Source organism: Apteryx mantelli, chromosome 15 (assembly GCF_036417845.1).
Source record: "Apteryx mantelli isolate bAptMan1 chromosome 15, bAptMan1.hap1, whole genome shotgun sequence".
Lineage (NCBI taxonomy): Eukaryota > Metazoa > Chordata > Aves > Apterygiformes > Apterygidae > Apteryx > Apteryx mantelli.
Window position 1 is genome coordinate 1,475,542 of NC_089992.1, and position 13,770 is coordinate 1,489,311.

General features: G+C 63.1%; 1 protein-coding gene across 8 annotated transcripts in view; it reads left to right on the forward strand.

Moving 5' to 3' along the window:
• Positions 1-10,090: 10,090 nt before the first annotated feature.
• The window catches only part of TLE3 (TLE family member 3, transcriptional corepressor), a 32,080-nt gene continuing 28,400 nt past the window's right edge, over positions 10,091-13,770 (forward strand). For 6 of the 8 annotated variants that reach the window (XM_067305699.1, XM_067305698.1, XM_067305700.1 and 3 more), the window contains exons 1-4: positions 10,091-12,084; positions 12,244-12,344; positions 12,569-12,632; positions 13,621-13,665. In XM_067305699.1, coding sequence (XP_067161800.1) covers positions 12,061-12,084; positions 12,244-12,344; positions 12,569-12,632; positions 13,621-13,665 — 234 coding nt within the window. In that variant the 5' untranslated portion in view covers positions 10,091-12,060. The remainder of the gene's footprint in view (positions 12,085-12,243; positions 12,345-12,568; positions 12,633-13,620; positions 13,666-13,770) is intronic. The other 2 variants (XM_067305696.1, XM_067305697.1) reach the window with 2 other exon arrangements.

Below are 13,770 nucleotides of genomic sequence, written 5' to 3' on the forward strand. Positions count from 1 at the left end.
GGACGTCTGGGCCCAGCTCTCTCCTGATCTCACCAGCTGTAGCTGTGCCTGCAGCTACGTCCCTGCAATTGATAGCGCTCTTGGGGTGAGAAGCCTGTGGCTCACGCGATGCCCAGACCCAGCAGCTCGGGGGAGCAGCAGCACCCCGAGAGCTTCACGTCTTGTTGCATGGGGCCTCGGCTCTGCGGCAGGAAGCAGGGAGCGGAGGGAATGCACTGCCCGGTGCCAGGAGAGGTGGCGATCCGGCAAAACGGGGGCAGGCATCTCCCCAGGCCCGCTGCAGGCGCAGCGCCAGACGGGCAGCCCCGTGCACCACCACCGCCGCTGCAGCATCCCTCCCACCCCTCTCCTCCTCCTGCCCCTGGTGCAAAACCAGCGACGACAGAGTGTTTGAAGGGACTGCTGAAGGGACACGAAGAGCATCGCGCCTGCAGAGAGGGCTTCGGAGCGGCTCCGGGCGGAGGGAGCCCGACAAGGAGCCTCCCCGGCTGAGCGCCTTCAAACAGCCCGGGCCGTCATGAGCTCTGCGGGGTTTGGTTTTTTTCCCCAGACCTAAAACATGTTGTGTCAGGTTGGTCACGACACTGCAGGGCTGTTTTCCTTTCTCTTGCTATCACTGCTATCAAGTAGGAGTTAACAGCTCTTGTTTATACAATGACTATCTGGCCAGAGGCTGATTTAATACCTCCCACTTCTTTTAAGTGCAAATAGACTCTAATGTGTGTATTAGGCTGCTTGAATGGCTGTTCTGGTGAAATACTCGCTTTCCAAATAACTTATCTGCAGTTAATGCTGGGGAGAGGAGAGAGCAAACTTCTTTAGAATTTAGCAATAATAAAAGGAAAACAATCCATTTAATATTTTCCTATTTCCTTAGCTAAGCCTTTAGTCGTGCTGAGCCTTGATGGGTTTTAGCAGGCAGAATCCTATAATGGTTTATGGGCTGCAAACCTGATTCAGCAAGTTGCTTCTGAACACGGCTCAGGCTGAGCCCAACAGCTATTGCATGCAATACCGCTTCCGGGAACACTGCCGGCAAGCCGCCGCGCCGACCACAAGACCTTTAAAGTAAGGCTGCGTTTGCCAGGCTTCCAGAAGAGCACTAAGCCCAGCCTTGCGCACCCTGCAGCGGCATCCGCCTGCCTCCGTCCCCGTCGCTGATTCACTTGCTCCTTGCTGGAGCGCAGCCACCTGCGGGGCAGGCTGGGCCGGGCCAGGCTGGGCCGGGCAGCCGTGCGGTGCAGGCAGCGCTCCGCAGCCGCGCTTGGCAGGAGCCGAGGAGTAATATCATCCCTGAGCGAAACTGCAGAGTTTCTGCTGAGTCACAGTCATCAGGGAACGGGGAGAGCAATTACAGAGGAAAACTGGGAAGGCATCCCAAACAAATTGGTTATAATTAACAAGTAGAAGAATAACACCAGTAATACCATTAGCAGGCCCAAAAGCCATCTGCAATATAATATCTATAATTAGACAGTACACAGCAAAAGCCTGGGCCGCGCTGCTCGCCCCGGGAGGGGAGGGCAGGTGAGCACAGGGTCTGCTCCGTGTGTGCCCGCCGCGCGCAGCCAGTGGATCCAGCCCCGGCCGTGGCGTCCGCCGGGACATGGGGACAGTGGCTGAGCACTGCCTGTCCGGGAGCCCGGGCAGACGCGAGGCCGCCGGGCGGATGTGCTGACCTCCCGGCTGCGCTTCCCGAGGCTCCGAGGGGATTCGGGAAACGCAGCCACGATCGCAGCCTTGCAGGGCACGAGCACGAACGAACCTGATCTTGCCCAGGCCGGCGAGGCTGCCTTCTCCCACCTCCTTCCAGGGTGCAGCCTGGCGTTAAACACACATAAGTGCAAGGCGTTACTATGCCGGGAGTCGATTCAGCTCTCCGAGCCTCTGCTATTAGCGGAAAGATTTGATTTGCAAGCCAGGCCCTGCGCCGGGGGGGAGCGGAGCAGAGCGGGGCGCAGGCACACACCAGCCAGGGTCACCGCGAGAGGCAGCGCCGCGCTGGGAACAAAATCCCGCCTGGCTCCCGGCACCGCTGGCTATGTGCTGCTGAACCGGTATCATCGACACACGCAAGCCGCTGCGGTCACCCTGCGTCAAATCACGGTGCCATTCCCGGACGTGCTCGTCCCGGGGGTGCCGGAGGTGGCGGCTGCGCGCGGGGAGGGTCTGCAGTGCGGCGCGCTCGGAGCCGGGCGCGCACGGCCCTGCGCTGCCCAGCGCGGGGAGCAGGCGGGGAGATCACGTCTGACCTGCGGACAGGTTTCTCCTGCCCCATATTTCCCCAGTCCGGGTCCAGGCATAGGCGGGGTGTTTGATGGAGTCAACAGGGTCTGGGCCGAGCTGTGGCCAGCTGAGTCCTGTTAGCAGCTCGTTGCAGCTGGGGGTGTCGCAGGCTTGTTGTGCCCAGCGCAGAGAGCTGCCTCCCACGGGGCTCAAAGGCTGCTCCTGCGTCCCGGCTGCCCCTGCGGCTCCCGGCCCCGGCGCGGGGCGGTCGGGCGGCTCACGGCGCCGCTGGGAACCGCAAGCTCTCAAGGGCCCCTTCCCGTTTCAGGGCTCCTCGGCCAGCCAGGCTGCGATCTGAGGCTGTCGGCAGCTGTTTCACGAGGGAGGAAGCTGGCGCTGCAGCGGGGCGGCTGCCTGCGAGGGGCCGCGGCGGGGCCCGAGCGCTCCCGGCTCTGCGGGACAGACCAGGCACTAGCGCAGGCGAAGGGGAGCTGCCTCCACCTGCACCGCCAAAGGGGAAAGGCCGCTCGGGACCCGGCCGAGCACGGCCCAGTGCGCGCAGGCTGGGAGGAAAGTTCCTCTCTTTGGCTCGGAGGAGGCGCAGGCACAAGAAGCGTCCGGGGTAGAGTGTGCATCAGGCCCTCGTTTCCTGCTAGGACATTTCTGGTGTGTCCTGAGCAGGTTCCTCGGGCTCCCGGCTCCCGCCGCCCCGGAGCCGTGCGGGGCTGTGTCCTCGCGTGTGTTGCCCAAGCAGGTCTGGAGGACAAGGGGGCGGCAGGAGGGTTCTGCTTGCGAAAGCGCTGGGGAACCGGCGCCTGCTGCGCCGACAGCAGCAGCCGATGGCGTGGCCGGAGGTGCTGCTGGCCAGAGGCTCCCTCGCGGCACGACGGGCTGCATCGGCGAGCTGGTCCAGGCTGAAAACCTCCCCGCTGCCTTGCCGTGGTGGTGGGTGCGGATCTGCAAAGCGGGCACACGTGGCCAAGGAGGGGAACGGGCATTCCTGATGCCGCACTGCCGGCAGGGTGAAGCAAGCACGGCACGCTGCACATCAGGCATGGCACAGCAGGGCAGCCCGGCTGCGTGCCAGCTGCGATGCCCCGGCAGGTCGCACCGTACCTCTTCCTCTCCACCCCCCATGCGGGTGTGAAAGGCCTTCTGCCCTTCCTGGGACCTGCCCGGCGCTGCCGCAGTGCCGCCCTGGCCAGCACGTCCTGCACCAGGGTCCGTCCCTGGGCGTTGTGCTGGGCCCCGATGGCTGCGGAGAAGCCAGCACAGCCCTGTCCGTTCTCGGAAATGCTCCTTGCAGGAGGGTTTATGTCCTTCCACCAAGGATTACTTTCTCATTTTTGTTTTCTTTCTAATTGCTGTGGAGCAGAAAAAAATCCTAGCTCCAAAATTCTGCTTCAGCGCTTGATAAAGAAAGCTGCATTTACAAACTTGGGTTAAGTGAGGCGTTTGCATTTTATTGGCGATGGAAGTGCCCGTGTCGGGGGACTTTGGGGGAGGCCTGCAGAAGGGCCCTGCCGTCCTGCACGGCTCTGCGGGTTGGCGTGGGCGCGTGTTTCGTGGGGAGACCCAGGGTTTGCCCTGAAGAGAGGGGGGAGAAGCTGGAAAACCTTGAAGCCGGAGGGTCCTCCTGCCTCCCAGGGAGCTCTGCTGAGCTGCCTGCGCCGGGGCTGAGTGCACGGGGTCCTGCGGGAGCCGCGCGGTATTTCTTTGCTTGCTTATTTGCTTAGGCTGGCTTCTAATTTTCGAAACACCACCGAAGGGAACATTCAAAGCACTAGCAGAGGCTTTTGGTGCCGGTGGGCCCGGCTGCACGGGCGCTACAGTGATGCTGGGCGAGCTGCACTCGAGGCACCGAGCCGCTCGGGCAGGAGGGGCTGCGAAACCGCGCTGCCCCACGCAGATAAAACCGGGCTTCCAGCAAAGCAAAATAAACTTGCCGATAGCGTTCTCCGCTCTCCTTGGTCGGTCATTAGTATGCATTTCAGTGCCTTTCCAGCTCTGAAATCCTTGTTTAGATAAACTTGAAAGCTAAAGGAAATTTGGCAGGCAGGGTCCTGCCCTATGCGGAGGGCAGATAGTGTCACCTTAAATGTAAACACGCGGTATTGACTGGGGCCGGGAACGGCTTGTCAGCGATAACGGTGCCGCGCGGGGTGGCTGCCTTCGCACGGCCGCGCGCAGGGAGCGCTGCTTTTGTGTTTGGCGAGTTAATCTATTAATGTCGTTCAGGAAATGAGATGGGAACAGAAGCGACTCGGTTACCGGCGGGCGGGCGTGCGTGTGCGTGTGTGCAGGTTTCTCCTTTTCTCCCGGCTGCCCCCTCTGCAGCCGAGCAGCAGCTCAGCGGGCTCTGCTGAGGCTGCGTTAAGATCCCAGCCAGCCTCCCCCGGGATTAACAGATGCACAGAAGTATGCGGGGGGGGGGGGGGAAGGACGGGGAAAGTCGTGCCGCTTGTATCGCCCGACGCCTCTGGTGGCTTCACCGCAGCGAGGCCGTGCTGCGGGCGCAGGGCGCTGCAGGAGGGGCCGCGCGGCCGCCCCGGGCCCCGCTCGGGATGGCTGGTGCTGCCGGCCGCCGGCACGCGCCTTCGGGAGCAGCTGCAGCGGTGCAGCGCGCGGCGGCACTTGCTCCGCAGAGGCCGTTTGCGGGCGGGAAGAGCAGCTCACACTATTTCTCCGAAAGGGCGGTATTGCAGCAAGGACGAGACGGTGTCACAAGACGGCGAGTGCCGAGAAGCCGCGGCGCGGGGGGGGGGGTGATGGGGACATCCGCCGTGTGCCTTGCGCCAGCCGCGAGGCTCTGCGGGCCTCTGTGCCGAGCCCTCCCGGGCCGCCTGCTCCCGCGCCCCGGCCCTCTCGGCGCTCGCCCTCCACCGCCGCGTTTCAGCCTCCCCCCGGCAGCTCGCCGAACGTCCTCGGCGCCCGCCTGCCCGCGGCATCTGCTGCCCCGGCTCGACTCGGGCAGCGCAGCGGAAGCGCGGGGGCCGCGAGCCCTGCAGCAGCGGTGGGGGCTCCCCGAGTGTCAGGAGCGCCGGGGTCCTGCCGGAAAGACGCCGCCTCCCTCCCTCGCTCCTGTCGCCTTTATTCCCCACTGCAGCCAGGCGCTGCACGGGCTGCCGGGACGGGCACGAGCGCACAGCCGGCCCTGGGGAGACCACGGGGACGCGTCCCAGGGCAGAGCTGCTCGTTTCCAGCGGGATCGGACGGGAGCACGGCCTGGGCGGCTCGCAGAGGAGACGATTGCTTCTCCCGCGGAGTCTTTTTCCTGGCTCATTAAGAAAAAACTCAGAAAAAGAACTTATGGGAAAAGATCATCGTTTATAATTGGGATGTGCAAATATCAGTTTAAGTAGATTTTAAATCAATATGAACCAGAACATTTCCTTTCACCCCAATTGCTTTTTTTTTTTTTTTTTCAACCAGGTGAGTTTTAATAACCTAAAATAAAACATCTGCTATCTCAGTGTCATCCTGGTGTGCAGAATATCAATTAACAAGAGGCATTCTCGGTCGTCTGAGTTCACCACAATAACGCTGGAGCTCTGGCAGGGTGGGAATGTGAAGAAAATTACAACCTTTTCGGGGAAACCATTAAATAAAAATCAGAATTTGTCCATAAATACCACTGGGGGAGGGAAACAGCTCATCTAATGTGTTCTATTTTGAGCAATGAAACCTGATTTTTCAGTGCAAAATCACCGCTTCCCTTTCCTCTCCCCAGGGCCCTGCGCCCAGCAGCGGCTCGGCCCCCGCCTGGCTCCGGAGCGGCCGAGCCCCGGCTCCCCGGCGGCCAGGGCACCATGCTGCCGCTTTGCAGGGCGCACTGGGGTTTTCGCCCCGCGCTCCCGGATTCCTGAGAGCAGCGTAACTGGACCCCGACACCCCCGTGCAGAGGGACTGGCCGCCCCGTCCCCGGAGGCCTGGGTGCTGCCTGGGGGGTCGGTGGCAGTGGCCCAGCTCTGGGGTCCGGGCTGCGGTTCCCCCCGCGACGCAGCCCGTGCAGCGAGCCTGGCCCTGCACGGCCAAGCGGCTTCAGCACAGAACCGGCCGGCGGCTCCGCACCCTCCGGAGCTGCTCCTGTTCCCCCTCACCAGATGCTCTCAGGGGCTTCTGCTCCATTCGTTTGGTTTCTGCGTCCGAAGCACGTCTTCACCTAAAAGCGCACGGCGCCAACAGCAAGACCCAGCCTGTCCTCGCCAGGGCAGAGCAGGCCCCACGAAGGGGCAGCGACGCTGCTGCGGTTCGGCTGGCACAGCGCGAGGAGCGAGGCAAGGGGGGGGCTCAGCAGCTCCCGCGGGCTTGCCGGGCTCAGCGCCCAGCAGAATCAGGCCCCAAGGAGCGGCGCGTTCTGTGTCTCGTTGGGACCAGCGCAGTGGACGGCCGCTTGCGGAGCGGGCGCAGATATAGAGTTACCAGGGCTAAGATCAATTAACCTTCCCCAGCCATGAAAAATTAACAAACACGCGCAGCCCCCGAGCAAGCACCGAGGCCGAGGCGCAACGCTCCGGAGGATTATCTCGGCTCCCTTGATCCTGCGAGCTCGCAGGCAGCCTGGGGGCCGTGTCCCCTGCAGCCGGCAGCGGCGCCGGCGCGGGGACGGGAGGCAGGGCAGGCTCAGCGCCGGCGCAGCGTTTCGGCCGCTCCCGCCCGTGCTTTGCGGTGGTGCCGGGCCCGCGGTGAGGGTGTGCAGGCGTGTGTAACGCAGCAGAACGCTGGCTGCGTTTCTTGACTAAATAGATGTACCCTGGCTGTATTTGGCAGAACTAACTGCCAGAGAGAGCTCTTTACGGGAAAAATAAGTACCGGCCTCACCACTAATGTTCTCAGGGTTACTAATTACTATTAATTTTGTGCTCTTTTACAGGGAGCAGTCCATCTGAGCAGCCCTGTCTACATGGCTCGGAGTTCAGGGTGGCCACTGTGGTCCCAGTTCTCCCAGGCTCGCTTCCCGGGACGTTCTCCTGGCGTGTGCTCACTGCCGGCTGATGGATGCCCTGGCACAAGCAGTGCCCGGGCGCCCGACGCACGCGGCCACCGTCCCAGCACGGCCCGGCCGCCGCAGTGTCTGCAGCCAGCGGCACGCAGAGCTGTGCCCGTCAGTCCCTCCGTCCACCGTTGACTCCCTGACCTCGGCGAGCAGGTACCGTCTGGAGTTGGGCTGCCTGGTGCAGCCCTTGGCCTGAGGCCACAGCGGGGCTCTCCGGCCTCTGGATCCATCGCAAACGCCCTGCTTGTCCCATCCACACCTCCCACAGCACAAGCCGAGGGGGGGAGCTGCGCCGTGGAGGGCCACGCTGACCCTGCACAACAAGTCCCTTGGCCACACCGAGCCGCATGGCCAGGCACGTCTGAGCCCTCCACGCTGGCACCCAGCGCACAGGACTGCGCCCGACGGCACTTCTAGAAGCAGTGACTGATGCCGTGCACGTCCAGAGCCGTTTGGCTGGGCAGCGTCTGCACCCTTGCAGCACCCAGTCTCCCACGTCTGGGAGGACACCCAGCGCTGCCACGCAGCCAGGCCTGCAGCAACCGCCATACCGTCATGTCTCCCTCCCATCCCCACCAAAAGCAAAGCCCACGGGGGAAAATGGTGGCAGGGCTTGCTCTCATGGCTTCCTTTCCAGGCCCTCCACCAGCCCATCCTTCCTCCCCTGCTTTGAGAAAGTCAGCTTCTCAAAAAAAAAACAAAAAAACAAAAAAACAAAGAAAAGCAAGGAAAAGTGAAAGGGAGTGAAATTCCAGAACAGCGAGAGAGGGAGAAGGGAAAGAGGGAGGCAGAGGAAAAAGAGATAAAAGAAGCCCTGCCAGCAAGGATGGCAGGAGGCGGCCGCCGGGGGAGGGGGAGGGGGCGGTGCGCGGCCTGTCGCTGCGGGTCCGGCTCCGCGGCAGGGAATCCGGGCCGGGTTTTGCGGGGCGCCCGCCGCCGCCGCCGCGCCCTGCCCGGCGCTCGGCCCCCACGTGGGGCACGGCGGCACTCAGCGCGGCGGCCAATGGGAAGGCAGCGCTCCAGTAGCAAATGACCCTGACACTTCTTGTAACATAAACAGTTGAAACGTATCCAATTAGAGCTGGAGACAGAGACGTTTGAACTTTGGGAAATAATTGTCAGGCTCTTGGGCTGGGGCTTGAAAAAAAAGGGCCGCTCGCACTCACACTCGCACTCACACTCGCACTCGCAGCGCTGGGGCGGGGGCTGCGCCCCGGCCGGGGTGGCTCGGAATTAGCGCTCCGCTCTTGTGCTTTCTGCCGCTGCGGGGATTGCGGGGGGGCCCGCGCTAAACGGCTGGAGCCGGGGCCGGGGCCGGGGCCGGGGCCGCGGCCGGGGGGAGGAGCGCAGCCCGCGGTAATTTGCGCCCGCTGCTCTAATGAACGCGGGCAGGGCTGGGCTGCGGGGAGCGCGCATAGCTAACCATGTTCCCTCTTCGCAAGCGTTTGCAACCCGGTTTCCAGCCACGTGAGGCATCGCCGCTCCGCCGCCGGCTCGGCTCGGCTCGGCGACACAGGCCGACGGGGAGGGCCCCGAGCCCCGTCTTGCAGCGGCCGCCTCGGAGGAGGCGAACCCCGGCCGCTCCCAGGCGGGACCCCCGGGATCCCCCTTCTTCGGAGAAGGCGCCTTTACTGATGGGCCCAGGGGAGAAAAAATTACCTGTTCCGTGTGTGTGAGAGAGAGGTTTTTTTTTTTACCTTTTATTATTTAAATTGATACGTTTCATTACTAGGGAGAAAAATAAAATATTCCTTTGATACACAAAATCAAATTGATATTTAGCCTCTGCTTACTTTTTTATGCATGGCTCCTTTTTACCACATGGTAGTGACAGATTGTTTGAGCTGGAAGGAAAAGCCATTCAAAGCTAATTAAGCAGCCATTCCAAGCAGTATTTGCAAGCGGGAGGCTGAAAAGCAGAGGCATTTGTCAGCGCTCCGACCCCGCGTGGCTTTGATTGACAGCTCCCTCTCCGGAGTGGCAGCCCGGCCAGGTCCCTCCAATGGGATTTGAGGAGCGCACTTCGCTCCTTTCTCATTGGCCGGAGGTCTGGTTTGATGGAAGGGCGGCGGGGAGGGCCGCCTCCTCGCGGCGGGGCCCACGTGGGGCGGGGAGGCTCCGTGTGACGTGCGGGAGAGGAGCCATTTTGTGCCTGAGAGCTGCTGCGCGGAGCGGGCTCGGCGGGGGCCCCTCCGCGGGCCGGGCCGAACCGAACCGGGCTGGGGGGGGGCATCCCGAGGCCGGCACCCGGCCGAGGCCCCCTATGCAGCGCTCCCGTCCTCCCCGGCACCACCACACGCCTGCCGCCCCCCTCCTGCCCCTTCGTCAGTGGGAAATAGAGCCGGGCGGGGGGATGAGCTTGCCCCGAGGGGGCCGCGCCCGGGGACCCTCTGCAGGAAGGGCGGGGGGGGGGACAGGCCTGGCCGAGCGGCTTGGCCTCTCCCGAGGTGCCGAGCTGGTGGGGGCAGTGGCTGCCAGGACCGGGGAGGCCTGGGTAGGGGTGTGGGGAGGATGTCTGTTGGGGATGGGTTTCTGCTCACCCCGTCTTCCTCAGCGCCCGAAGGCCTGGGCAGCGGCGGGAGATGACTTGGCCAAACTTTTCATGGTTCGCCTCCAAAGCCTGCTGCAGGGGGTTTCTCCAGCGCCCCTGAATCCAGGAGCTCCTGGGCCTGGTCTGGGAAGGATACAAGCCAGGCCCGGCTGGCGTGGATTTGGGATGAGCTGGAGGCGCAACGGGCACCGGTGCAGTGGGGCTGTCCACCCCCTCACCCCCCATGAACAGGCCTTTGTAGGGCATGCAAAGCTGGGGAGATTCAAATCATTTCGGGTGAATGTGTAACTTTAATGAAATTACCCGTGTTCTTCATTAAAGCTGCTCACACTTGAAAGGAGACACAGGGAGGAATATTAGGGGAAACAGGTAGTAATAGTAGAAAGGGCTGTTCCCATTTGTATAAGCACCAGGCAGAGTTTCAGCCTCTTCACAGAGCCTGGCACATCAAAGGGGATGTTTGCTTTTCTTGTAGTTTAGATGGGAAAAGGGGAGGAATGAGAGAGGGGAAGAAGGAAGGAAAGCCATCCTGCCATTCTCCAGCTGCCTTTTTATTTTTTTGGTGAAGGAGGCTTATTTTTCCCCTCTCCTACTTTTGTACCAACCATTTTATCGGTATTAAATCTTATGAAGTGAAAACATTAAAGTGACAAAGCGATTCTGTTTGTTTTATAGTATCTAATTGGACTGCTTTGCAGATCTAATGAGATTATGGGGAAAGCTATCGTTCACAGGCTGGAGAATAAACCGATAAATTATTACTTATAGCTACGAGGCTGATGGCTCCCACCCTTCCCTCCGATGAATATTAGTCAATGGGGGGAGCCGAGCTCTCGAAAAACACAACACGCCGCGCGGTGCTGCTGCCGGGGTTGGGCGCGAGGCAGGCAGGAGGAGAGACGGCGTTGCGCGCCTCGGCTGCGATTTTTCGGGCCTGCTCGCTCTGCGTGCGCGCACGCTCTCCAGTGCGGCGAAGCGAGCCCTAGCATCGACGGCGAGCTTTTCCCGTCGGGCTGGAGCGCCCGGGCCTGGCCGGGGCCGCGGGCAGGGCAGGGCCGGGCCTGGCCGGGCCGGGGGCGCGCAGGGTGCGTGTGCGCGGCGCTGCACACGCGGCCGCGCCGGGGCAGCCCCGCCGCCGCGCTCGATACATAGTTTCAGACACAAGATGGCATTGTGACGTTCCCGTCGGCGGCGCCCACTCGCCGGCCGCGCTCGCCCGCCCCACGTGGGCTCCCCGCGCTGCCATTGGCCGGCGGTGGGGAGGCCGCCCGGGTTTTGTTACACGGCCGCCCCTCGCCGGAGCGCTCTCGCGGCGGTGCGGACCGCGTGCTCCGGCTCCTGCCTCCAGTCTGCGTGTGGCATCGCGGGGGCCGGGGCGCCGCTGCGCGGGGCAGGGGGAGCGCGGCACCGCCACCAGCGGCCTTTCCTCGCGCCTCGGACGCCTCGGGCTCCCCAGGGCGCCCCGCCCCACGCCTGGGATCCCCCCGCTTCTGGACACCCCCCCGGCCGGCTCTCCAGCCCCGCGGCCGCGGGATCCCGCGGCGGAGCGGCGCGGCGCGGCGGCACCATGCCTTGTGGAGTTACGGCGATGACGGCTGGAAGGAGCTGAGCTGCCCCCCCGCGCCGCCCCCCGGCTCGGCGCTGGCTGCCCGGCGGGGAAGCGCGGCGAGAGGCGAGAGCGGCCGCCGGAGTCAAGGCTCGCACTTTGCATGTCTGCGTCGCCCGGAAAGTCGGATGTGTATGGCCTTCTCTCCCTCCTCCTTCTTCTTCTCCATGGCAGTCGTGCTACTCCGGCGTTAGTTCCTGGCTTTGCTTCCCCCTTCTTCTCGCAGGAGGAATATCTCGGGGATTATTTTTTCTTTTCCTTATTTTTTTTTGAGGGGGGAGCCCGGGGGGGGCAGAGAGGAAAAGGAGGATCGTGGAGAAGAGCGAGGCGAACGGGGGGGAGGCACCTGGCCCCCGACGGTGCAAGGAGCGGCGTTGCGGGCGGCGGCTTTCCCCTGCCGCCGAGCCGGGCTCGGCGGGCGCGCAGCGCCTCCCCGGCGGTGCGTTGCGCTGCGCTGCGCGGGGGGCGCGCAGCGAGCCGGGCCGGGCCGTGCCCGCTCCCCCCCCTTCCTCCTCTCCGCCCCCCGCACGGACTTTCCTCTTGTCTCTTTGTTCCAGTTTTCGGCCTCTCCGGGAGCGCTCCGTGGCCGGCGGGCAGCTGCGCACGTCGGGATCGCCGTAGCGAGGCAAGGCGCGGCGGCGCCGGCGGCTGGCTCCTGTAATCCGCGCCCCCACCCCTGCCATGTACCCCCAGGGCCGGCACCCGGTGAGTCCCGGCCCCCGCTGCCCGGGGGCCGCGCCGCCCGCCGCCCCCCTCCGCGGCGCCGCGGGGCTGGGCGGCAGCGCGGCGGCGGGGCAGGGCCCCCCCGGGGCCGGCGCGCCGGGGCCCCGCCGCTCAGCGCCTTTCCCTGGCTGCTCCCCGCAGGCTCCGCACCAGCCGGGCCAGCCGGGCTTCAAATTCACCGTGGCCGAGTCCTGCGACAGGATCAAGGACGAGTTCCAGTTCCTGCAAGCGCAGTACCACAGGTGAGCCGGGCCGGGCTCCCCTGGCCGCCGGGCCGCTCCGCGGGCCGGTGTCCAGCACCGCCCGCCTCACAGCTGCGATGAGCTGCCGGTCTCGGTGGCGTGGCTTCGAGAAGTGCCATTAAGAAGGGCAGCGTTGCCTTTCCTCCCTGCCGCCCCTAACGTAGACTTGTCGCTTTATCGCTGCGGGATCTTAAACATATATTTGTTTTGTTTTATCCTCTTAGTCTTAAAGTGGAATACGATAAGCTCGCTAACGAAAAGACAGAAATGCAGCGCCATTATGTTATGGTAAGAGACTTTAATCAGATTTTGCATCAGACTGCAAATGTCATTAGCTGATAATGGAGCCGTAAACAGGCGAGGGGACTGGCCGTGATGTGAGACGCTCGGAAGGCGAATTGCCCCTGCGGAACAAGGCGTCCCCGTCCCCCCCCCCGGCCGCGCCCCCCCCCCCCCCCCGCCCGGCCCGGTCTCGCTGCTGCCGGCGGCGGTGCCGCCGCCCGGGGGGCGCCCGGCTCCCCCCCCCCCTCGCCCGCGGCGCTCGCTCTGGGTTTGGCTGCTGCCAGAGCGCAGCAGAGACTTAAAAAGGCTGAAAACAAAACGCAAGTTTCCTGTTAACCCGTTCTGCCGCCGCCCGCGGGGAGCCTCGGCCCGGTGGGGAGCCCCGGCCCCGCGGCTCCTGCCGCCGGGGGCTCCCCGGGCTCGGCCCCCCCTCGCCGCCCGGCCCGGGCGCGGGGGCACCGCAGGCTGCCGCTGGCTTCTCGGGGCATCCTTCCCCCTGCCCGCGGGCTGGGAGGGCTCTTTTGTTGCCGCAGAAGCCTCCTCGCTAAATTTGCTTTTCGGGGCCATAGGTGGGAATGCTTTTATTTGCATTTCTGATCGGGCTGCCGGGAGCAGGCATCTCCCTTGGAGCAGGGGGAAGAGGGCAGCCCCGCTGCCTGGCCGCTGGCCCGGTTCGGCGCCGCGAGGCCGGTTCGGGGCCGGCCGGGCTGCGGGCGCTACCTGTCCTGCTGGGGCTCGCAGGCGCCTGTCACGCGCAGCCCTGCTCTTTGTTTTCCTAAGTAGCTTAGGAGAAGAAAACAGGAGTAAAAAGGAGTGTCCTCTTGTTAAATGCGTGCCGGTTAAACCTTATAAACACATGCTTATTACAAGGTATAATTTCCTTGGCTAGAAATGCTTTAAGCACAGTTTTGACCAGTTTTCTTTCTGGTAATGACCTTATGCAAATACCTTATGTTAAATTAATTAAAATTCTTTTTGGCTTTTTTTTTTCCAGTACTATGAAATGTCATATGGTTTGAATATTGAAATGCACAAACAGGTGAGTAATTTAAAGGGGGGAAATTCTGACTGATCTCCTGTTGCCCTTTTCTCAACCTGAGAAAAATTAGATCCTGATTGCAGTAAATAGGGAATAAGTGCTAAA